At 49.8% G+C, this 25363-nt stretch overlaps 1 protein-coding gene across 1 annotated transcript in view; it reads left to right on the top strand.

Moving 5' to 3' along the window:
• The window catches only part of LOC139057580 (venom metalloproteinase BumaMPs1-like), a 134765-nt gene that overhangs the window by 100059 nt on the left and 9343 nt on the right, over positions 1-25363 (top strand). Inside the window, exons 11-13 of the mRNA XM_070536066.1 lie at positions 17622-17789; positions 17865-18009; positions 18816-18917. Coding sequence (XP_070392167.1) covers positions 17622-17789; positions 17865-18009; positions 18816-18917 — 415 coding nt within the window. The remainder of the gene's footprint in view (positions 1-17621; positions 17790-17864; positions 18010-18815; positions 18918-25363) is intronic.

Genomic DNA, 25363 nt, shown 5'->3' with positions numbered 1-25363 from the left:
GTCAGGTCCTCAGGAGTATGTATGACGCATGGCCTACCCATTTCGAAGCCAGAGGAAAAGTGCCGCGCGGGCGCTCGGCTGTGACAAAGTTGGGCGACGTCACTACTGACGCAGTCAATCGCGCGCCTCTTCCTCTTCTTTAATCGCGCCTGTGCGTGTGGTTGCGCAAGCAGGAGTTTTCGGCGTACATGCGACAGGTCGATGGACGGAGAGACGAATCGGCTAGCCATATACAGCTTGGCAATATATACAGCTTCGCTCTATATACAGCTGACAGGATACAGCTTGACGGTTGGCAGTATATACAGCTTCACTGTATAATACTACCAACCATCAGAGTGCCGTAAATACTTGTCTGTACGTTTCTATTAAAGAGGTTCGGCTTCGGTAGCTGCAATGTTGACATGCTATGACGTCATGACACACCGACTCGGTCACTTCATGCGATCGCTGCATGCAACTGCCGACGCGTGCACAGGAAGAAGAAACAAGCGAGCGGTACTCATAACGTCACGATATTATGTCGATGACGTAGGTACGGCCTTTCGGTACCATAAGATATTGTGCTAACATATTGTATTGAAGTTTTTGACAACCTTTATAGTTGCGGAGTGTCATCCTCTTACGTTTGCGAAGCGTGTGGTTAGAGTTTGTACCGAATCGATAGCATGTGTTTCAGCGCTCCTATTAAATGATGCGTAAGAGATAGTACCGGGAGCATTGCACTTGTGAGGGAAAACACCATCATATATACACATGTACACAGACACAGTGGCATACTATTCATCTTTTTTTTATTGTGCAATCCACCAGCAATTGGCAAAGGCGGAGAATGCAGTATGTTTGCGTGTGAGCGGTGGTTCGCTTCGTATCGGTGGCTAATCGTATGGCCGCATGATTTATAAGAACAATGCCGCGCTACCGTATCACGCACGTGCGAACATAACTAGACGGCAGTATCGTTAGAGCGGAGAAGACGAGGGGGCATGATGATTGAGGGAGACAAGCGACCACATTGTATACCCCTGTCTCTCCATCATTTTAGCAGTAGTCGATACGACACAGGCGCCATGTGATAACTACACTAAACCTCACTAATAGTGCTTGTAGCCATCCCTTCGCAACCCTTGGGAATATTGCGGAGTATGTCTATCTCGGTTCGTTTGGACTAAAGCAAACTTAAAGCTCCCTTGGTTGTTGTTTACTCAGTTTCGCAAGAACACTTTGACAGTGGCAGAGCCGCATTATGGACTACTTGGAAAATATCAATAATGGTCGTCGATCAAGAGGTGTCGCACTGCGTTTGAAGCTACGAAGCACTTGCTGACAAACGGCAAGGTGCTCACAATCTATGCGTCAAGAAACACCTCGCAATGTTATGTGATGCATTGTTATATGGCTTAGTAGCTGTTACATTTCACTAGAAAGCTGAGGGCGAATAAAATCCAATTGATTTTGCTTCGCGTACACTGTGGTAAGCACAAAAAAAAATTGCGCAGGACGAACGTGAGGCTTAGACGTTAATCTTTAGCCTGAAAAAAATTACGAGTGCCTGTATGGCCGAGAATTGACTATATATGCAGACCATTAGCCACTACACGGTATACTATGGCACGATAAGCGTATCGCGACTGTCGCTGTCATGCGTATGGAAAGCTGGACTCTAACCCTTGCAGCTTACAGGTACGGGCTGAAATTGGGAGAAGGGAGAAATTCAAATGTAAGCAGATGCCTTGTCTATAAGTTGCCTAAACCAGGACGGGCGAAAGACGAGTCATCAGACTGCTTGTCCGTCTTTCAGTGTCTCCCGGTGGCAGTAGAGGAGATGGCAACGGTCTCAAAGTGAAGGTTAACTCTATGCCACTTGACATAATATACGTTATACGGGTGGCCCAGACAGCATGCAGACGAATTGGAATCTTACTATGTTCGCCGCAATAAGGTGTCGTTAGAGCAGGGCTGCGTGACGTGGTGTGTAACAGTCGTAGTTTCAGAGCTGCTGAGGGACGGCATGCTGAAGTTGCTGCATGAGGAGCACCGTGGCGCCTGCTGCATGAAAATGCCAGCGAGAAGATTTGTATGGTAGCCAGGAATCGACTTGACCATTAAACAGTGCATCCAGAGGTGCAATTTTCGTCAATCAGTTCAGCCAGCTTCTCAGCTGGTGACCGTGACCGACTGCACGCAGTTGGTCACGCGTCCGTATAGATGTTGCAGAGACGGGTAGAAGCGTTTTTTTTTATTGGTCGACTCATTCTCAAAATTGATTGAAGTGCGCCCGATGTCGTCAACATCTGCCAAAAAAAAAAAAAACATTACGAAAACTTCAGAGTGCGTTTGCCGCTTATGGCTCGCCCGAAAATTATTGGTGAGTGAAAACGAGGCACAGTTCACCTAAGCTGAGTTTGCAGAATTTATTAGCACCGATGGTGTAAAAACACGTTCGTATTCGTCCTTCTCACGCAGCTTCGAATGGCGCTGCAGAGCGAAAGGTGGAAACCATGAAAAAGGCCTTGCTCAAACAGGGGCTTTAGAGTGAAGCCTCGTGTAAGCAGTCGAGAGTACAAGAAAACATTGATAATTTTCTCATGGCCTACCGGAGTACACGAAGCCGTGTCAGAATCACCAGCTAAACTTCTTTTGAGACGGCAGCCATGCATAAGGCGTTCACTGCTGAAACCTAATTTTTCATAAACGATGCAACACAAACAGGAGAAATCTAAAGAGTGGCCCGATTTTTTTCATGGGCAGTAGCACAGGTTCACGTTGGGTGACCGTGTGTTGATGAAAACTGTGCGTGGCGAATGCATCTCGTGAGAAGAGGGTATTGTGATCCAAATCGTTAGTGCGGTTAGACATAGGGTGAAAGTGCGCGGTCAGCTCCGTTTCGTACGCGCCGTTTACCTGTGTCCTGGGCATCCGGATACCACCGACACGCCCCCGCACACAGCAAAACTTCACCAGAAGAGGTGCAGGTACCAGAGCACCCTTCGACACCAAGACAACAGCAAACAGACCAAGATGGTGCCAGTTCCCCTTGGACACCAGCAGAACCCAATCGCTGACAAGCAACAGAGCATGACGAATCAGCACCCCGCCCACTCAGCAGCCTGTACCGCGGTACTTGCAGAGCCGTCCGTGCCAGCCACCGCTAGTCCTAAGTGTTTGTGGGCGCCGAAAATCGGAGTGGTTTAGAATGGAATTTTAAGTGGTTGCCACTAATGAGTGTGACATGTGTTACTGTTAACTTAATTATTAAACGGTACTTATTACTACTGGGTGTTAGCTTAACAATGTCTGTAAGGAAGTGCGAAGGAGTTGTCTTAGCGCAGCACGTCAAAAGCCGCATGTGTACGTTATTGTTGTGCATGATCCATAATGTATAGGTACTGACGCAATGAATGTCTCCGGTCGTGTGAACCTCTACCACATTTACGGTCCCCCAGTCATCCGGGAGCTCGCGGCTCTGTAGCGACTGGGCAAATATATTACTTATGAATATGTTTGCGTTCCCTTCGAGAACAGTAATTTCAGCTATCGGCTACAGGAAAAGAAGAAATTGGACATTATGGATGAATTTAGAAATTCGGCGCTGTAAACAGAAATCGGATTCACCAGCACATGAGCTTGAATAGCAAACTCCGGAAGCGCGGCCGGGTAGACAGTAAAAGATAAGTAGAAGGTGTGATTCAAGTACATGTAGCACGAGGCTTTTAGAATATTTATATTGTAACACAACCCCACGACATTGCAGAACTTACAAGGCTTAGCGATATTAGGAAGAAATTCCATTAACACAAAAAGAATATTGATTTTCATTTAACTGAGCGCACGTGACTTCAAATGCTAGTGAGACCTCTGCGGCCATGTTTAAATAAAATGGGAATTGTTTAATTTATGAAAGATGTTTGTTTTCTGTTTAGTAAGAGTAATAAATATTGACACGTGTACTATCTTTACCGGGCGACCAGGTTTCGTCGCCTAACAAATGTTATCTCACAGCGCGGGACGCACCAGCATGTATCCGATGTTTCTGGAAAGTTATCGATACTTCTATCCGCTTTCTGTTGTCGCCGACCCTTGCGTTATCTGATTTCATCGCCTGACGTGAATGGTGTAGAACTTTGTCCAAGGCACGCGGGTCCCAACGATTAGTCTGGAACATTCGACGACTGATGTATAAAAGCGGACGCGCTTGACCCGCTGATCAGATTTCCGACGATCGCCAACCGTGTTCGCCGCTATCGTTGTGCTATAAGTGCAGCCTGTTTTTGTGGGCACAGGTTCGCCCAATAAAAGCTAGTTTTGTATTCCACCGTATTGCTGCTTTCTTCCCCGTCACTGCCACGACACATCTGTTGGAGGTGCTTGTGCGTACGTGTACCCAACGCCCCCACAAAGCCACGATCCAGGCCGGAAGCCCGAGGACAGAACCAACATCGCCCAAGACCAGCGTGCCAGCCGCAGACTGCAAGGACTGCCCCCAGAGCACGGACTTCTACCTTAGATAACAAAGAAGATCGTGGTCAAGACAATCCCAATGGCTGCCCCAGCGTCCCCCGCTATCCTACAACAACCTCGCGACCCACCAACCTTCCATGGAGCAGCGACTGAAGACCCGGAATCATGGCTGGAGACCTACGAACGAATTGCGACATTCAACAACTGGGACTCTGACGACAAGCTGCGGCATGTCTACTTCGCCTTAGAAGACCCCGCTAGAACTTGGTTTGAGAACAGGGAATCGACATTGACAACGTAGGACCTGTTCCGTAGCGGCTTCCTGCGCACCTTTACAAGAGTCGTGCGCATGGAAAGGGCTGAAGCTATGCTGTAAGCCAGAGTGCAGCTACCAAACGAGAACTTTGCCATCTTTACGGAAGAAATGAGCCGTTTGTTCCGCCAGCCGACCCGGATATGGCCGAGGAGAAGAATGTCCGCCTGCTGACGGGTGGTGTAAAGGAAGAACTTTTCGCCGGAATGGTAAGAAGCCCACCGAAGAAGAGTTTCTTCGTGAGGAGACGAACATTGAGTAGACACTCGAGATCCGAAACCGGCAATTCGATCGCCGCACGAAACCTAGAAACTTCGCCGGGGTTCAATCACTGGCTACCGACTATCTACGCGAGACTCTCAGAGCGGTCGTATGCGAGGAGCTGCAAAAGTTCTACCCAAATACGCAGTCCTAAATGGATCCAATCGCTGAAATCGTCAAAGAAGAGGTTCAGCGATCGCTTGGAGTCCCTGAGGTGCAACTACGATCACCGCAACCTCAGCCGGAAGCGATGACCTACGCCGCCAGCACATCCACCCGTCGCCCAGCGCAGCTACGCGACGAAGACGGACATTTGGCGAGCCCCCGACCACCGCCCGCACTGCTAGCACTGCGGCGAAGCCGGCCATGTGTACCGCCGATGCCCATACCGCGACTTGGGATTGGGGGGGTTCGCCGTCGGTGCACCGCGCCCTCGGGAAGGTAAACGCCCTCGTGACATCGCCGACTACTTCGCCGCTACTCAGTGGAGCCCTCGACGGCAATCCCGTTTGCCGTCACCAGGCCGCTACCTGTCGCCGCAGCGCCGACCATACACTGGCACAGCCCGGGGCCGGTCAGCGAGCCCATATCCGGAAAACTAAAAGCAGCAACCGATGGAGGTGCGGTTGCTATTCGTCGAACTGACGAAGATCCTCCACCACCGACGAAGACGACGAAGAGACCATCCCGACGTCGTAATAACGACACGCCGCCATCCCGACGAAGTCAGGAAGCCAAGACAACACCGACGAAAGACGACTTGACGACGCGGCGTTCCAGCTTCGGTTCAACACGGCGCAGCCGTGATCCGATGCCAAGACCTAATTGCAATGCCAGACAAAGAGCCACCGACCTCGACGTGCTTCTCGACGGCCACGCAGTCACCGCTTTAGTGGATACAGGAGCCGATTACTCCGTCAGGAGTGGACCCATCGCCGCGCAGTTGAAGAAAGTTAAAACTGCATGGGAAGGCCCTGAAATTCGGACAGCTGGAGGACACCTCATCACGCCGACTGGAATATGCACGGCAAGAGTGACCATTCATGACCAGACTTACCCTGCCCCCTTCGTTATCCTCCAACAGTGTTCACGAGACGTCATTCTTGGTATGGACTTCCTGGACCAACACGGCGCAATCATCAACCTGAAGTCGAAGTCAATAATGCTGTCGGAAGATAAAGCAATGCCGCCGGAGAGCCTTCATAGTCACCACGCCTTGAGTGTGCTCGAAGACAAAGTGAGCATCCCGCCTCGCTCCAGCATTGTTATTTCGAATGGCACCGAAACACCCGCTGATGTAGAAGGTGTCATCGTAGGCGACAAACATCTACTGCTAGACCGTGAAATTTGCGTCGCAAGAGGGATCGCTCGACTGCATGGAGGGAAAACCGAAGTGTTGCTGACAAACTTCAGCCGGGTGTTCAAGCACATCAACCAGGGCACGACGATTGCCTACATCGAGGAAATTCGGGAAACCAGTAACGCGTTTGTCCTTTCGAATTCCGCCGCATCTACCCCGACGACTATGGCTCCCGAACCAGACTACGACATTATTCCATGTCTCCCCGCGATTAAGCAACAGCAGCTGAGACGTCTGCTCCGACGATACAAAGGCTGCTTTTCGACGTCATCGAGGATTCGACAAACACCAGTCGCCAAGCACCGCAGAATCACCGAGGAGTGCACTCGACCACTCCGCAGGAGCCCTTACCGAATTTCGCAGCGAGAACATAAGGCTATAAGGGAACAAGTCGACGAAATGCTGCGCGACGACATCATTCAGCCGTCGAAAAGCCCGAGGGCATCCCCGGGTGTCCTGATGAAGAAAAAGGACGGAACCCTACGTTTCTGCGTCGAATATCGTCGTCTGAACAAGATCCCGAAGAAGAACGTGTACCCCCTCCCACGGATAGACGACGCATTGGATCGGCTCTGCAACGCTAAATACTTCTCCTCGATGGACCTGAAGTCTGGCTTTTGGCGAATATAAGTCGACGAAAGAGATCGAGAAAATACCGCCTTCATCACTCCAGACGGCCTCTACGAGTTCAAGGTTCTGCCATTTGGACTGTGCTCGGCGCCTGCCACGTTCCAACGCGTGATGGACACAGTTTTAGTAGGACTGAAGTGGCAGACCTGTCTCGTTTACTTGGATGACGTCGTTGTCTTCGCCGGAAATTTCGACGATCACCTTAGGCGGCTTGCAACAGTACTAGAGGCCATCAAGTCATCAGGGCTTACTCTGAAGCCAGAAAAGTGCCGCTTCGCTTACGATGAGCTTCTGTTCCTAGGCGACGTCATCAGCAAGTCTGAAGTCCGCCCCGACCCGCAAAAGAGAGCTGCCATTGCAAAGTTGCCGCAGCCCATCGACAAGAAGGCAGTGCGTAGATTTTTTGGCATGTGTGCCTGCTACAGGCGATGAAAAGTCAAGGACTTTTCACGCATCGCTGAGCCCCAGACAATGCTAACTAAATGTGACGTCGAGTTCAAGTGCGAAACGCCGCAGGCCGACGCATTTCAAGAACTCAAACGACGCATGCAGTCGCAACCCGTACTTGCGCACTTCGACGGGCATGCCGATACCGAAATACACACTGACGCCAGTAGCGTAGGCCTCGGTGCCGTCCTAGTCCAGAGAAAAGATTGACATAAACACGTTATAGCTTACGCTAGGCGGTCGTTGTCAAAAGCAGAAGGCAATTATTCTACAACCGAAAAGGAATGCCTCGCCATCGTTTGGGCTACAGCGAAATTTCGCCCTTACCCCTATGGCAGGCCATTCAATGTGGCCAGCGACCATCACGCGTTGTGTTGGCTAGCTAACTTAAAGGACCCTTCAGGACGGCTCGCACGGTGGAGCCTCAGACTACAAGAATACGACATCACTGTAACATACAAGTCCGGACGAAAGCATTCAGGTGCCGATTGTCTATCACGCGCCCCCATTGACTCGCCGCCGCAAGATGACGAGGATGACGACGCCTTCCTTGGCATAATAAGCGCGGAAGACGACGGGACGCGGAGCTAAAAGCCCCAGTCGAGTGTTTCGAAGGGCACACCGACCTTGTCCTTAGGGAACTTAAGCGTGGATTATCTTAGTTCGCGCTTCAAAACAACCCACTCGTGAAGAAGAACTTCTCACCAGTCCGCGCCAACCACCTTCTTGTTGTTCCGTCGGCGCTGCGTCCAGAAGTACTGCACACCCTACACGACGATCCGACCGCTGGGCACCTCCGTTTCTCCCGGAGGCTATGGAGGGTACAAGAAAGGTATTACTGGTCGCACGCACCTAACCGCCGATGTCGCCTGTTACGTCAAGACATTCCCAGACTGTCAGCGACGCAAGACACCACCGACAAGACCAGCGGGATTACTACAGCCGATCACGTCTCCTTGCCGAGTTTTTCAGCACATCGGGATGGACTTGTTAGTACCGTTTCCGACATCAACATTCGGAAATAAGTGGATCGTCGTGGCGACGGTCTATCTCACCGGCTTCGCTGTAACTAAAGCTCTACCGAAAGGCAGCGCCGCCGAAGTGGCGTAATTTTTCGTCGAGAACATCCTGCGATGACATGGTGCTCCAGAAGTCATCATCACCGACAGAGGAACGGCTTTCACAGCAGAGCTCACGCAAGCCATTCTGCAATACAGCCAGACAAGTCATAGGAGGACAACTTCCTACCATCCGCAGACGAATGGTCTCACGGAGCGCCTTAACAAGTCCCTCGCCGACATGCTAGCAATGTACGTCGACTTCGAGCACAAGACGTGGGATGCGGTCCTGCCGTACGTAACATTCGCTTACAACACTGCGGTGTAAGAAACAACACAGATCATGCCGTTCAAGCTGGTTATGGCATGAACCCGACGATGAAGCTCGACGCTATGCTGCCGCACGTCACTGACGAAGAGAATCTTGACGTCGCTACTGTTATGTTTGTGCCTGGGGATTTGCCTGACGGCAGGCCACTGCGGTGGTGTGTCGACCGTGGAGGCAGCGTTAATCCCCACATGGTGCCCGCTTCGGGCACGTGACGACTAAGTGCGCGGCGTGGGTGTCCTCGCAGCTGCACGGCGTCAACGACGGAAGCGGCCGTCGGCTTACCGACTGCTATTCGGCCCCTCCTCGTGCGGACAGCAATGCACCCCACCCCTTCCTTCGTGCGGCGGCGCCAAGGGGCAACCCTTTTACCGACCACCCAAGGACTATGTTTCGACACCTTGCCTTGCAGATCGTTCGTTCCCTTTGTCGTATGCCGGGCCACTGAACTTGCCCGGCGCCCCATACCGACCGACCGCCAGATTAGCCTGACGGCGCAGCGCGGTGCCCGGAGGCGCCGGCCACTGAAAGCGGCGTTGGGACCACCGAGGCTGCCCGGACCCTCTCTCTCTCGAACTTGTTCGTCCTTAGGGACTATCTGGGGAATCTGGGGACGGGAAGTGTTATTTAAGCAGCTTGGAGCTGCTCGGTTGGTCTCTCCTCATAACCACGCAAACTTGTACATACTGTATAAAGAATTCTTCGCCGAGAAAGCTCTCCTCGTCTCTGACTCTGCGTGAAGTGGGGTCCTGACCTCCTGCCGGCCACGCATACCTCGGCACACGCAACAACTGGATGGCGAGCGGTGGGATCGAGCCTGAAGTATGACGGACGAGAGCACACCGAGATCACAGTGACGGACAGCTTAGAGCTGGTGAGTGTTGGCTTTGCTCGTTTCAGTGACCGGGCTGACTGGATAGAGGTGTAATCCTAGTCGCTGGTAGGGACCTGCCGCAGAAGCGTGTGTTTTGGTACTTCTGGGTAGAGGTCGAGGCATTGTCACACCAGTGTTCCGCGATGGATCTGAAACGGTTGCTTAGAACTCAGCTCATATCCCTTTGCGAGGAGCTAGGCGTTGAAGTTCAGCTTCAAATGACGAAAGCAAGTATCATTGAAGCGATTGAGAGCACGGATCTTGCGAAAGAGGAAATCGTAGAAATGTGGAACGAAATCCTAAGGCGCAAGGCGGACGAGCAGAAGCTAACAGAGCTTCAGATAGAGAAACTTCGACTTGAAGTCGAGTTGAGAAAGACAGGTGTGGTTCCGGAATCAGAGGGAGCAGGTAGACATGACTTATATGATCTATCTAAACTTATGCAGCCCTTCAAGGTTGGGCAAGACATAGGCCTGTATCTGGTAAATTTCGAGAGAACTTGCGAAAAGTCAAAATTTGTTCGCAGTACATGGGCGCGGCGCTTGCTTAGTTTGTTGCCCTGCGAGGCAGCAGATGTGCTTGCGAGGTTGCCGGCGGATGATTCTGACGACTATGATCAGGTGAAAGAGAGCCTATTGAAGCGGTTTCATTTGTCAGCAGAGGCATTCAGGCAGAGATTTCGAAGTCTGAACAAAAGGCAGGGCGCTACTTTTGCCGAGTTTGCTTATGAGTTAAAGGTGAATTTGGCCGAGTGGTTAAAGGGCGCCAAAGCTTTTGGCAGCTTCGAAAAGGCGTTAGAAGTGTTTGCCTTGGAGCAGTTTTACGCGAAGGTGCCGGAAGCAATGAAACTTTGGATCCAAGACAGGGATCGTGTCGAGTCGGTGCAGTCAGCCGCTGACCTGGCGTATCAGTATGCCTCACGCAGAGGAATTAAAGAGGAGGCTACGATTGCCGGTGCGGTGGAAAGGAGAGGCTGGAAGGGTACAGCTAAGCCCAGTAATGTGAAAAATGCTGCGAAAGAAGTGGAGCAGAAGGTTCACGAGCAGCCGGTAGGGGAACAAGAGAGAGGTATTCGTGAGAAACGTTCACAGAAAAGCTTGTTCGAAGAACGGAGGCCGGTGACTTGCTTTAACTGCAACGAAACCGGTCATATAGCAGTCGGCTGTCGCAAACCAAAAGTTGTGTTCGCGTACGCTTCTGACTCGCAGACTAATGATGAGCTACTCAAACCGTACCTGTCTAAACTGCAGGTGAATGGGAAAAACTGTACCGTGTTGCGGGACAGTGGAGCAACGATTGACCTGGTGCACCCAGATCATGTGAAGCAGCAGTAGTACAATGGCAAATGCGCTTGGATAAAGCCTGTGTTAGAGGACACGAGTGTCTGCCTTCCGGTCGCAGATGTGGTGCTCAGCGGGCCATTCGGTGAAGTGTGTACTGAGGCGGCTGTTTCTAGCAAGCTGCCGCCGCAGTACCCTTACTTGTTCTCTAACCGTACCGATCGCCTACTGAGGGACCTGGGTAAAGATTGGGTGGAGGGTACCGTTCAGGCTCTAACGAGATCTAAAGCGCGTGCTTTGGCTTCTAAACTGGAAATGAAAGAACGGAATACTGATGGGGAAGTGAGCAATCCGCTCGGCGATGAGTCCCAAATTGAACCAGAAAACCCTTCAATAGCTGTGAGTAGTGAGGGAGAAGCTGTTAAGCATGAGAGAAAGGTTGTAGAAAATACAGAGGCGAAGGCCGTTAGGCGGTCAGGCAGACCAACCAAGGAAACCGAGATCGAGAGCGCATTGATGAAGGACGCCGAATGTGTCGAAGGGTTATTTGTTCTGCCGTGCTCCAGCTCGCTGGATAGCATGCTAGGAAAGGTGACGAAAGATGTTCTCATTAAGGAGCAAGCAGAAGATTCCAGTCTAGAAGAGGTATGGAACACAGTCAAGGAAGGGCTCGCGCGTAAGAATGTCAGTTTTCCCTTAAGGAGTGGCGTCTTGTACCGCCGCTACCGCAGTGCTAAGGGTCGCATGTTTGATCAGATTGTGGTGCCCACTAAATATCGTTCTAATATCCTGCACCTCTGTCACGGGGAAGGCTGGTCAGGACATTTGGGAATTAAGAAGACTAAGGACAGGTTGCTAACAGAGTTTTATTGGCCAGGGTGTTTCCGCGATGTTGAAAATCATGTCAGGGCATGTGACACCTGCCAACGAGTTGGCAAGCCCCACGAGAAGAGCAAGGCACCTTTGAAACTTGTGCCTCTCATCTCTGAGCCATTTCGCCGTCTTGTAATAGATGTGGTAGGGCCACTTCCGATGACAAAAACTGGAAACCGTTACTTGCTCACTGCTGTTTGCCCCGCCACAAAGTTCCCGGAGGCGATACCCTTAAAAGAGCAGAATTCAGTGGAAGTGGTAAATGCGCTGCGCTCTATTTTCGCAAGAGTAGGGTTTCCTCAGGAAGTTCAGTGCGATCAGGGATCAGTGTTCACCAGTATTCTGACTTCAGGATTCTTAGAGAAGTGTGGCATCCGTGCCGTTCACAGCTCGGTTTACCATCCCCAATCAAACAGCGTAGAGCGCTGTCATTCGGTAATGAAGCGAATTTTGAGGGCTCTCATCAGGGAGAAGAAATGCCAGTGGGATGCATGCGTCGCGGCCATGCTGTTCGCGTTGCGGACCGTTGCTCATGAGGCAACCGGTTTTAGTCCAGCAGAACTGGTATACGGACGAACTCTGCGTTCACCCCTGCGCCTTTTGAGAGAATCACGGGAATCACCGGGCTCCGATTCCAGTGTAGTGGAGTACATTTTGGAGTTGTTAGGACGACTTTATCGCTGCCGCGAAATAGCAGAGACGAACATGCGAGAGGCTCAAACAAGGGCTAAAGCCTACTACAATCGAAACGCAAAACTACGATCGTATCAAGAGGGAGATGAGGTACTCGTGCTTCGGCCCTCGCGAGCTAACAAGCTCGAGGTGCAATGGGAAGGCCCGTTTCGCGTGCTCCACAAGCTTTCCGACACGAACTACGCGATTGAGCTGAAGGGAAAGGGAAAAGAGGTGATGATATATCATCAGAATCTCATGAAACGTTACGTTGGAGATGTGCAAACAGTTAATTTAACACTCAACGTGACGGAGGAAGTTGATACAGAAATTCCGTGCCTAAGCAAAATGAACGAAATAATGGATGCGGAAGATGTGATGAGGGTCGCTGCGCCTCAGGAAGTTTTGACGGACGTGCAGTTGACGGATCTAAGAAACTTGGTAGAAGAGAACATGGATTTGTTTTCTCAGAATCCAGGAAAGACTGAGCTGATGACTCACGACATAGAACTCACATCCGAGACTCCAGTGAAGTCACGTGCTTACAGGATGGCACCGAGACAGCAGGAAATATTAAAAAGAGAAGTTGAGCGGATGCTAGAACTTAAAATAATAGAACCTTGCGAGAGCTCCTATGCTTCTCCGCTCATTCTTGTAGAAGTCCCGGGTAAAGACCCACGACCTTGCATTGATTATAGGAAGCTGAACGCGATAACCAAAGATCAGGTGTATCCCATTCGAAATATTGAAGAACTGATTGAGAACGTGAGTGCTGCACGGTATGTATCCACTCTGGACTTAGTTAGGGGCTACTGGCAAGTGCCGATGACGGACCGAGCCAGCCAGTGTGCTGCCTTCGTGACTCCGATGGGCACATTTAGACCCCTTGTGTTGAGTTTCGGGCTCAAGAATGCTCCTTTCTGTTTTTCAAGGTTAATGGACAGGGTGTTAAAGGGCGCGGAGGAGTATGCCCGTCCTTATTTAGATGATGTAGCTATATTTTCTGTGACCTGGGAGGCGCATATCTATCACCTTCGCGACGTTTTTCGACGCTTGAGAGATGCAGGTCTCACTGTGAAACCTACGAAATGCCAGTTAGCTCATGCCGAGGTAAAGTACTTAGGACATATTGTAGGCCAAGGCAACAGGAGACCCGACGAAGTAAAGGTAGAGGCAGTGACGGCGTTTCCACGACCCGAAAAAAAGTCGGGCATCAGAGCGTTTCTAGGGTTGACGGGATATTACCAGCGTTACATTCCCCAATATTCAGAACTAGCGGCTCCACTGACCGATGCTCTAAGAAAATCGGCTCCTGAAAGAGTAATTTGGGATGACGCCAAGGAGGACGCGTTTCAGGGGCTCAAAGCGGCTCTCTCGGCTTCTCCCGTGCTGCGTGCACCGAACTACGACCGACCCTTCATTGTACAGTGCGATGCAAGCAATCGTGGGTTAGGGGTTGTGCTGTGTCAGGAGGATGAGAATGGTGAAGAGCACCCAGTGTTATACGCGAGCCGGAAGCTCACGGTGCGAGAGGAGGCCTATAGCGCATCGGAAAAAGAATGTGCATGCCTTGTTTGGGCATCTCAAAAACTAGCCTGCTACCTTTACGGAACGACATTTGTCTTTGTGACCGATCATTGCCCGCTAAAGTGGTTGGCTCAAATGTCAGGCAAGAACCCCCGATTGTTAAGGTGGAGTCTAGCACTTCAGGAGCTGAATTTCAGCGTGCGCTATCGAAAGGGAGCGGCCAACGCCAATGCTGATGGTTTAAGCCGCGCCTTTTAGTTTATCTTGCCAGCTTGTACTAGATTTCTTTTGACTGCAACTGTAAAGTTTTGTTTATTTGCATTGTGAAGAAGCGAGAACACTTGTGTGACTGCCAGAAGTTAACGAAGTACATGTTTAGGAGTTTTCACTGTCAATGTCAGCTTGGTCCCTTGGCGAGTACGGCTTGCACTGCCGAGCCAGTGGTTTCGTCCTACCTGATTTAGGAGAAAATCAAGAGACAGGAGGCGAAGCAGATCTCTTCCGTCGAGCAGCTGAGACTTCTCACCGTACGAGATCTTCCCCGTCGGCGGAGGAGCTGTTATGTTTGTGCCTGGGGATTTGCCTGACGGCAGGCCACTGCGGTGGTGTGTCGACCGTGGAGGCAGCGTTAATCCCCACATGGTGCCCGCTTCGGGCACGTGACGACTAAGTGCGCGGCGTGGGTGTCCTCGCAGCTGCACGGCGTCAACGACGGAAGCGGCCGTCGGCTTACCGACTGCTATTCGGCCCCTCCTCGTGCGGACAGCAATGCACCCCACCCCTTCCTTCGTGCGGCGGCGCCAAGGGGCAACCCTTTTACCGACCACCCAAGGACTATGTTTCGACACCTTGCCTTGCAGATCGTTCGTTCCCTTTGTCGTATGCCGGGCCACTGAACTTGCCCGGCGCCCCATACCGACCGACCGCCAGATTAGCCTGACGGCGCAGCGCGGTGCCCGGAGGCGCCGGCCACTGAAAGCGGCGTTGGGACCACCGAGGCTGCCCGGACCCTCTCTCTCTCGAACTTGTTCGTCCTTAGGGACTATCTGGGGAATCTGGGGACGGGAAGTGTTATTTAAGCAGCTTGGAGCTGCTCGGTTGGTCTCTCCTCATAACCACGCAAACTTGTACATACTGTATAAAGAATTCTTCGCCGAGAAAGCTCTCCTCGTCTCTGACTCTGCGTGAAGTGGGGTCCTGACCTCCTGCCGGCCACGCATACCTCGGCACACGCAACACTACCTATCTCCAGCGCGCCGAAGAAGCCCGACAGCTCGCCCGCCTATGGATCGAGAACCGGCAGCGTACCGAGAGCCGACACTACAACCTCCGACGACGCTTCGTCGAGTACCAGCCCAGTGACCGTGTTTGGGTATGGACCTCGATACGACGACGAGGACTGAGTAAAAAACTATTGCGATGCTATTTCGGACCCTACAAGTTCATCCGACGTATTGGTGCACTGGACTATGAGGTCGTGCCAGACGGCATTTCGCATTTACAGCGGCACCACGCACGATCTGAATTGATCCATGTGGTGCGTCTTAAATTCTTTTACGGACGCTGACGAACTTTCCTTATTTTGTTGTTTTCTTTGCTACGAGTGCTTTTCGTTATTACTTTGATGTGTTTGCAGCATCGTGTCGATGCTTTTTAAGGAGGGGGTATTGACACGTGTACTATCGTTACCGGGCGACCACGTTTCGCCGCCTAACACATGTTATCGCACAGCGCGGGACGCGCCTGCATGTATCCGAAGTTTCCGGAAAGTTATCGATGCTTCTATCCGCTGTCTGTTGTCGCCGAACCTTGTGTTATCTGATTTCAACGCCTGGCGTGAATGGTGTAGAACTTTGTTGAAGGCACGCGGGTCCCGACGATTAGTCTGGAACATTCGACGACTGATGTATAAAAGGGGACGCGCATGACTCGCTGATCAGATTTCCGACGATCGCCGACCATGTTCGCCGCTATCGTTGTGCTATAAGTGTAGCCTGTTTTTGTGGGCGCAGGTTCGCCCAATAAAAGCTGGTTTTGTATTCCACCGTATTGCTGCTTTCTTCACCGTCACTACCACGTGACAATATATGTAAAATCAGTGTGCTTTCTTCTCGTATAGCTAGAAAGGCGGCCAACTGGAATGTACATATCCACAAGTGCAGTTTATCAGTTGCTTTATACTTAAAAGTGACCAGTTTACAGGCGTAAATAAGACCCCAAAATGACTAGCAGACTTAAGCTATGAAACTTAAGTTATGAAACCGCCATAGCCTCTTACTAATGTGGTCACCCGAGAAAACGTGCTTTACGCCGAGGGACTCTCATCTGCTCATCTCGCTACTTCCACCGTTTCTGCCACCTCCAGAAGCATGGTTTTCCAGCTCGAAGCTCATGGTCAACATGGTGCAACCGGTGTAATGTGCCATTGTTCTTGACGCACTCCCGGTTGTAAATCAATACGCTTTCACTGTCCTGTACGCAATTGCGCGGCATTACGACGGTATGCGCTGTGCTATGCTGGCCCAGTATGGATCCCAGTATTTGCCGCTCCCAGAGCTCAACTACGAAACCGGTTTTGTATCCACCACAACAAACAAGGAAGTACAACGCACAACAAGCACAAAAGGCTTGTTTGTAGAATTCTGCTAACTGGGATCTTCATTTCCAGCACTAGAACATGCTCATGTTTTCTAATACCCAGCACCTGTGACCATTGCTTTAGAGAAAGAAACCATAACCATCGTGCATCGTGTGCAAGTTTTTTCTGAGAGTAAAGTGTAACTAACCTACGTTTCTCAAAATCTCTACTTGCACCTAAATAACCATTGACAGTTTTACTACAAATCTACTCTAATAGCAGTTTTTAGTCTCGTAACCTTTCCTGCATACCGAAGCGCCACCAATAAATTTGAAATATTTGTCGCGTTCCCCGAAGTTGCGCGCCAAACGAATCACGTGTTCTCCATCTTACCTTGAGTTCCACCTCAAATAGCTGATGCCGATATTTAAAACATTATCTGCTTTTTTTTCTACTCTTCAATCTGGGCAGAGGGGAATCTGCAGTTGACGTTAAAATATAACGTCTACAGAAATATATATTTATACAAGCTGTAGGCTGTGAAGCAAGAAACCAAAGCTACTTATAAAGTAAAAAGAAAGTCCTGAGGGAAATCTATTTCGCAGTTACAGCGAAAATGTTAAGGGCTGGTTTCCCCACTATCGTGTCCGCGCGTAGAAAAAAATCCCAGAGGTAGTACAATGCCGGGCCGACCCCCGGCAGAGGTGAGCAATGCGTTAAGCACTCCCCATACCTGACCCGATCCCGAATATAGTGAAATGCGGGCCAACACGCGGTGGAGTTGCAGTACCCCAGTAAGGGGCCCACATACACAACTTTGCTGGTAATCCGTCTTCATAGAGGTAAAGGGCACTGAGTTGTTTCTTTTTTTTAAACTTCGAATATGTGTTCCTTTTTTCGGCATATGCCTATTGCAGTACAAGTTGCCAGTGTTCTAATTTTCACTTCCTTACTTTCAGTCTTGGCTGTGCCCACGACGGGGACGATGCTGAACAATGGCCTCCCGGACATATTGGGTCAAAAGACTGTCCTTGGGATCTTGGCTACATGATGAGTTATAAGTTTGTAAAGCCGAACATGTACAGGTTTTCTAAGTGCTGCCAGAGGGAAATTATGAATATGTACAAGTAAGAATTCTTGCATTTCAATAACTTATTGCGTTTCTGATTTACGTTACTAAACCAAAATTATTGCCTTCACAGCCGCCCGGAACACCAGTGTCTTCTTGTGAAGAACAGCCTAAAAACCTGGATATTGTCTTCCAAACTCCCTGGTGCCGTGTCAAGTCGTCAAACATATTGCGAAAAAATTTACGGGCTCTACAGTAGTTACGTTAAGGTAGACAGGGTAAGTTACCATTCTATCTTCCTGGAAAAGCGATGAATGATGTAGGCATTTGGAAATAGAGCTATTCTCCTCATACTTCCGTGGTCAGTGGTGCCACAAATGCCCGAGCGCCTGGCACACGTGACGCCCAATGACACAGATCGCTTTCACGAAATTTCAACTTCAACGAAGAAAACCAATGCAGTGCTGTGTGGTAATAGTGGTACACCCAAATAAACGTGCGGACGTAATGCGCACACAAAATCCGGGGTATAATTTGAAGCTGCATTTTACTCATGCACTGTGTGCAATGAGTTACATGTACACACGAAGCAAAACAATACGAGTATTCTGTCCAAAGATTTTGTTTTTAGTGCCGGCATGCTGGCGACAATGTACGTCACCAGGAACCCGGCCGCGGACAGTATGGTTCTGCCGTCAAAACAGCCTCCCCCTCCCAAAGTCTTTAGAAGGCGAGATTGTGTATAAGATACAAATATGAAATATACAGTTTGTACCGTGTGAGCTACGTATGGTATACTAAGACTATAAAAAAGATATTGGCCCTACGGCAGAGTGAGCCTCTTGAATGTTGCTGTAAACTCCCCACGATCTCAAGCCTCGGTCGGAATCTTTTCGAAACCAGTCTTTATGCAATATGCGGATCATGAATTTAACTTAGTGTTAACCTGTCGGTGCTATAGTACGTAGTAAACCGGTCTTTTCTGTCTTAAAGTGGCTTTAGCAGGAGTGCGCATTTGTTTAAACTTATTTGTGATACTGCTACAGAGGATGAAAGGTGATTTCGGCACATTTCTTTTTCGCAGCATTACTCGCTGAAAGGGTGCATCGTTAAGTGCTATATAAGCAAAAATTGGGACAACATGCTGATTGGTGCAGTCGACGGCGTAAAATGTGACAAAGGAAAGGTAGGGAAGCATGGTCATTGTTTTTTCCGCGTTATTCTAATGTACGGTGTTCTGCGTTCACGGGTCTGTATATTGTGATTTAGATAAAGGAGAAAAACAGAGAGAAATGACCTTCACCACCAGCGTCCGAATAAATTAATTGCAATGCGGGAGCCCAGAAGTTGAGCTATCACGTAGGAAAATATGTTTGCGCCAGTAAATTAACTTTTCGTAAGCCGCCGTATGTATAAAGAAGGCCTAGGAGACCGCAATGTCGAAAAAAACGTAAGCTTTCCTTAACGCTTTCTTCCATTTCCCCCAGTGCTCGCGCGATGCGCTGATGTCTGCGTAGACACCGCCAGTGTGTCAGCCATGACTGAGGAGACGGTTAAGCTTCATGTACGCATTCTCTCCTTCTCGTCCTCCTCGCAGTGGAAGAGACCGGCGGTGTCTGTGTGTGCGTGAGTCAGTGAGCGTCAGTGCCCTTACCTCTACTCCGCGAGTGGCGGTGGGAAAATCCGTTGAACTGACTGCCGCTAACGTGGAGGGTGTTCGCTCTCTACTTCATCTGGGCGAGGGCGTTTTCAGGACTCTATAAAGGACGCCCTCGTCGACGGACTTCTGCCTTCAGCACATTCGATAACGTCACGGAGCTTGTAGAACTGGCCCCTCCATAACGACGTATTGAATAGTTTTGTCCCTCACTATGTTACTTCGTCTCGTGTTTTGGCATGAACTCGTGAGCCACTGCAAAGTAGTCAGATGCACGTGCCTGGCAAGTAGTGCCAGTTTGTAGCAACAGGTGCGAGCATTGCGTTCCCACATCGATTGGTTGTTCTCATGAGATGCATAACTGCGGCCCGATTGTCTACGCCGAATTCCTGGCTGCAAGGTTTGGTGAAAGCGATTCTTTCTCCACTGAATTTTACCACTTGTTTTACAGTATAGGTAAAAAGCAGGTAAAAGCTGTCAAGTCAATGTCACCTTGTTTGTGGGAGCGTCAAGTCAATTGTCTGTCCAGTAAAAAAAGCTGCAAATACATCAGTCATGAAATGGAAGCATTTGCTTGAACCAGAGCTGCCGGAGCTCGCGACTGCACTAAAAGAAACAGCGTTGGTCGAACCTATTCTAGCGTGGGGAGCATCTGATGTCGAGCTTGCGGAATGCCTTGAGACGATTCGGGAGAGACCAAGAAGGCAGGCAGAAGAGCGCCAGCCTGCTGATGAACAAAAAAAGAAAAACGTGCGCATGAAAGAGAAGAGCGCGAACTTCAGAGGCAAGAAAACGAAAAAATGAAGAGAGCGCGAATACACACGTGACATGATGCTGCTATGACAAACTAGAAATATTTCGAGCAGCGCGTTTGAACAACAAGGCACCCTGTGCTGTAGAAAGATACAAGCAACGCCCAAAGAAATGCACCTTCTAATTGGGAAGGTTGCGAAAGGTTGGACTGCTGGAGTTATTTGTGTCGGGAGCTTGTTGTAGATGCAGTGGAAGATAAGACGGCTTCCGCTATTCGCATAATCATTTTAGAATGTGAACCTAATTATATCAGGAACAAATACTTTGTGAGGGTGATTCTAAGCGAGAGACTCAGGGAAAAAGGAATACGTGAGCAAATAGAAGGACTCGACAAAGGGATTGATTAACTGAGACAGGAGTTGCGCTGCAAAGAAAAGCGCGGTGATCGTGCGTGGATGAAACCATGTAAATTCGCGAGTACTGCTCCGTCAAACACTTGTGAGCTTGCTGAAACGCCATTAGGTTAGGAGACGACGGTTTAAGCGATGCAGCTTAATGAGAAGCGCCGCGCGATAAGATCGATAGCGCCCACGCATTGAAGCGTAATGACCTTCTCCGCAGAAGCCGTACGTGTGACGGTGGTTGCAAGCGCCGAGCATGAGCCAGACGCACCGCACTCGAAGGTTGTGAAAGCATCCGTGTTAGAAACAAATGAACTGGCTGCAAAATCAACCGTAGTTCCATAACGAACAGTTCCAAGCGGTAAGCACACGTAAGAGGCGCTGTGTTCTGAAATCGCAAGAGCGTCCTCGTCAAAGCTGAATAGACGAATCAGGAATGAGCACGCTGCAAAGGCGGTAGTTCGGCAAACGGTGGTTTCAAACAGCGAGCGCCATTCAAATGCGTACAGCGCTGAGGCCCCTGAGATTGAAAGCAGGCCCACGTTACAGCGGAATGACAATGCCGCGAGTACGGAAGTTCTAGTGTCTACAAAACTCAGGCGTTTCATCAGACGTGCTGCATTTCGAGATCTGCAGCACTTCTGCGATAGACCACGGTGTAGATAATTCACAGCGCGAGATGGAACCACACGCCCTCGCAATCACAAAGAGGTGCGAACATGGTGCGACACAATTGCAGCAAACGCTCGTGAGATCATTTTAAACTATTTTGATAGGTAACTGAACACGGCATTCATGTGACGCCCCCATCAGGAAGCGGAATGACACTAGAGGTTAGCAGTTCCGCCTTGTGCCCCAAGGAAAACGACGATCCTACCTTACCAAACATCTTGGGTGATGTGCGCAAAGATGCAGCAGGAAATAATGTAGGCTTTCGAGAGAGGCGTTGCACTACAGAAAAAGAACAGAGTCCGATGAGCTGCTCGTGCCTCAGCCGTATCGCCAGGCTGCATGTTGCACGTGTCGCACTGAAGTCTATGCTACCAGGAAGCAGGTTCAAGGCAAACTGGTTGTTTCTGCGAGACATAGCATCTTGTGGGGATATGCGACATAAGTGACTGTGAAGGCATGCCAGCTTATTAAGCGGAAGTGTCAGTAAGGCTAGTAGGCATCCCTTCGATGGCTCAAGGGCCACCCAGTGGTAGGTTTACAAACACGAAGGCTTTAATGAAGCACAGGTATCCTCCTAGAATGGGATAGATAAAGGTTATTGAAAGAATAGTCAGATTAATCGCTAATGGTCGGGCTCTTGTCCAGGGATTCGCTGACTGCTGCCATCTTCTCAATTTTCTTGATAAGCTTGAGCTAGTCATCGAGCGCCGAGCTTGACAGTAGTACCTCCCATTTCACCCTCACGGGGTCCGTGTCGTGTTCTATTTTGTGTAGCGTGAACTCCCACGTAGTGTGGTATACGGATGGTGTGGCCCTCACCAACGGTATTCATCGCTGTTAGCTGTGGGGTGCATGTGATGTAATATGGGTAGAGTAGTGTAAGTGCCTGTCTGGAGCCTACGCCAGGCAGCAGCATCCTTCGTCTTTGGAAGCGATGGAGCGGTGGATATCGGGAGCGACGGCCTCTGTGATATTTCACGATGGCTGAGTGCTCGAGGTCGACAAGTTCCCTCTTATCTGCAGTCGGTGGGATAAGTGCTTGATAGTGCACGAATCATAGAGATGCTCTGTCGGCGTGCAGGCTTCCAGTGTGATCCAGGCATTGTTGGGTCGTGTGGTCGGTGATGGTGAGATCTGGAGTATTTTCATCTGGGGCAACCTTGAAAGTTTGAGTTTAAGTTGTTCGGTCCTACCACAGAGATGTCATGCCGCAGGAATCGTCAGATAACGCAAGGTCCAATGCTGAGCACAGAGCCAATATCCACTACGGCTGTACAGAAGGAACGTGTCACGTTGAGCTCCGTGATCCAGGGATAAATCACCTACTCCTACCAGGCTTGACATTAAAAATCCGTGGTTTCTGATGAAACCAGGAAACATAATTTTCCGTAAACAAAAAAGTGAATGAGCAATTTACGCCCTGGAGAGAGAAAACCAGTGTGAGCCATTCCCCAGATCACGCGATTAAAGTGATTACATAGACCAGGGAGACGCCCGTGAGTGCTGCACGGCAGTTGCTAGAGCCAGATCGAAGGTGGAAAGCAGGAGCACCCTCTTGTCAAGTAATAAGTGAAATGGAACAGTCAGGAGAAAGCGTACAGAGCCACCGAGAAAGAGTGCTCGCGCCTTGTATTAGGTGTTCGCGAATTGTCAGGTAATCTTGAATGTTTGAGTTCGATCATGATGTTGGACGTTGCCCTCAACACTGGAGCCTTGTCTAGCAGAAAAATTATTTCGAGAATCGTGCGAAAAGGAGTGTCTCAATGGAAAAGCGCATGGCTCAACAAACCCCTTAACGCAATAATAAATTTCTAATGAACATTTAGTTGTTTTCGTTTCCCGTCTTTGTCTTTCAAACTTTTGCTTTTGTTCTGCAATCTTCCGTAAGAAATTGTTTTGTTGTAGGAAAAATTCACGAACAGGATTTCAGTGCTTCCGCTTTATTTTGGTAAGGTAGCGTGACATATTAGTATGAAAGTAAGCCTAGTGGCCCTTTGTAATTGAATGTCTCGCGTTTCCCTGCTGAGCGGTTAAGATTTTGGCGTGGTTCTAAATGATGCCAGTGCCCTGTACTGGAGGCTGCGGTTTGACCTCACAATGCTTTGAGCGGCCATTTTGACGTGGAACGAGGCACCTATCGGAAGTAGTTCGCCGACCACTTTCTGGTCACAAGCTCTGGGGCAACCACGTGCCGGTGCGATTACCAGTGCACGCACTCTCGAAGTAGCGGAAGCTGTGCACTTCCCATGGGTATTGTCTTCTCCTGGTGGGTAGTCTGTAACGACTGCGCTGTGGGATGAACAATTTGTGGGATGCTGCCAAACCAAAATTCCCGGACGTTTCACAACCGCTCAGCAGCCCGGAACCGTTGAGAAACGCCTCGGATGCCACCACTACAAAAATGCGTTAAGATTTGTTAATATATTTGATAAACTTCGTTAAATCGCGCGCGACAACCTGATGTCTATGTGGGCTCGTCAGCGCTGTCTCCCTTCCTCGAGTGAAAAGTCTAAGCTTCGCGTACGCATTCCCTCCTCGGGGCCGAAAACGCTGGCACTGTCTACGAGTGCGTGTCTGAGCGCCAGTGCCATTTTTTCGCCTGGGCGAGTGGCGACTGGAAAATCCCTTGAACTCATTGCCTTGTTCAGGGAGGCGGCCGCAAGCGTTGAGAGCATTCACTTTCTACTTCTGAGCGACGGCATTCCGAAGGCCCTATATATTGGGCCAAAGGACTTAAGCCTTCAGCATAGGCAACTGCTTGTGTATCAGTTTCCGTCGCCAAGCTCGTAGAGCTGTCCTCTCCGCAACGATGTAATTAAAGTTCTTGTTATTCATTACTCAGATCTTCTCGTGTGTCTGCGAGCACCCTGTATTCTGGCAAAGCTCCAGATCGTTAGGTCGCCGCTATCTGCACAGTCCCAAGGCACATTGTAACACTCGAAAATGCTCTTGTCGATTGTGTTTCTTATACATATTTACGCAACCTAGCTTTTGTAGCTTTAGTTCATTTTCCAATCACTTTATGTATAACCGTTTTCTTTTTGCGAACGCGAATATGCTAGCCTACGGGAAGGACAATCCGCGTATTTCATGGTAGCGCAAGTTGCGTAACGGTGCTCATTCACTTCATTACTCAACACCAGTCGTCAAACCCTCTACTCAATATAGACTAATGAATGTTGCGTGAGTTTCTGTCCATTTATCAATACAAAGGCCCATAATCATGGTCTCAACCTAAATAGTTATCGGTGATGCCATATTCGAATTGCACTTTGTGATGTCGTTCCCATTACCCCGATGCAAATATCAACCAAATGGCATTACGCAAGTGCTCTAATCGATAGCCCTCCAGACCTAATTCGTCTAAATAACCATAAGGCCTGAAAGTGGCTTCCGGTGCGTGATGAGGGAGTGCGCCGTAAGGGCTCCATCCTAGGAAGTGGTGCACGGATGCTCGTGCCAGCGTTGACTTCCGGCAAGCTGGTTTTTTTAACCCTCTTTGCACTTTCACCCTCTCAAGGCTTAGTTGGCGGGTGGTTTGGCATCAACTTCGCGTTATATTTTACACAAACGGGGAAAATGGCTGCCCGACCTCTTCTGAGTAGCACTGGTTCATAATAGCATAATCGTTGTTTGCAAACTCTTTGGTTTGCCGCATAAATCTGATACTTCAAATCATGAAACTCTCCCTCCTCCTGCGGCCAGCAGTTAATTACTGCAGTTCGTATATTGCGGAGCAGAAGCAATTGGTGTGGTGCCATGCCTCTGATAGCACTGAAAACAGCTTCCATGATAAAATAAACTGCTGCTGCTGCCGTCATCGTCGCACATTCAGTCCCTAAGTTCGTCCTCACTGGTGAACAAGTGGAACAGCTTGGCGGTAGCAAGTTCACAAACGCGCGAAATGCTATAGCTGATGCGGAAGTAATATAAGATGGCGGGTTGGCTTTGTCGGGAGCAGTCACCAAAAACCTCGTTAGATGCGTTATCAGGTTTTCGCATGCGAGCTAAATCGAGTGCCTGACTTTGGAGTTCGGGGCGCCGTATCTTAAGGAGCTTCTTATCTTTTCTTATTTTTGTTATTTTTCGGTAACCTCCTAACGTCGTTATATACCTGTGTGCAATAAATAGGGCCATTACAAAAGGCCA

This window comes from Dermacentor albipictus, chromosome 3 (genome assembly GCF_038994185.2).
Source record: "Dermacentor albipictus isolate Rhodes 1998 colony chromosome 3, USDA_Dalb.pri_finalv2, whole genome shotgun sequence".
Lineage (NCBI taxonomy): Eukaryota > Metazoa > Arthropoda > Arachnida > Ixodida > Ixodidae > Dermacentor > Dermacentor albipictus.
The sequence above is the reverse complement of the archived record's forward strand: the minus strand, read 5'-3'. Positions and strand labels throughout refer to the sequence as shown.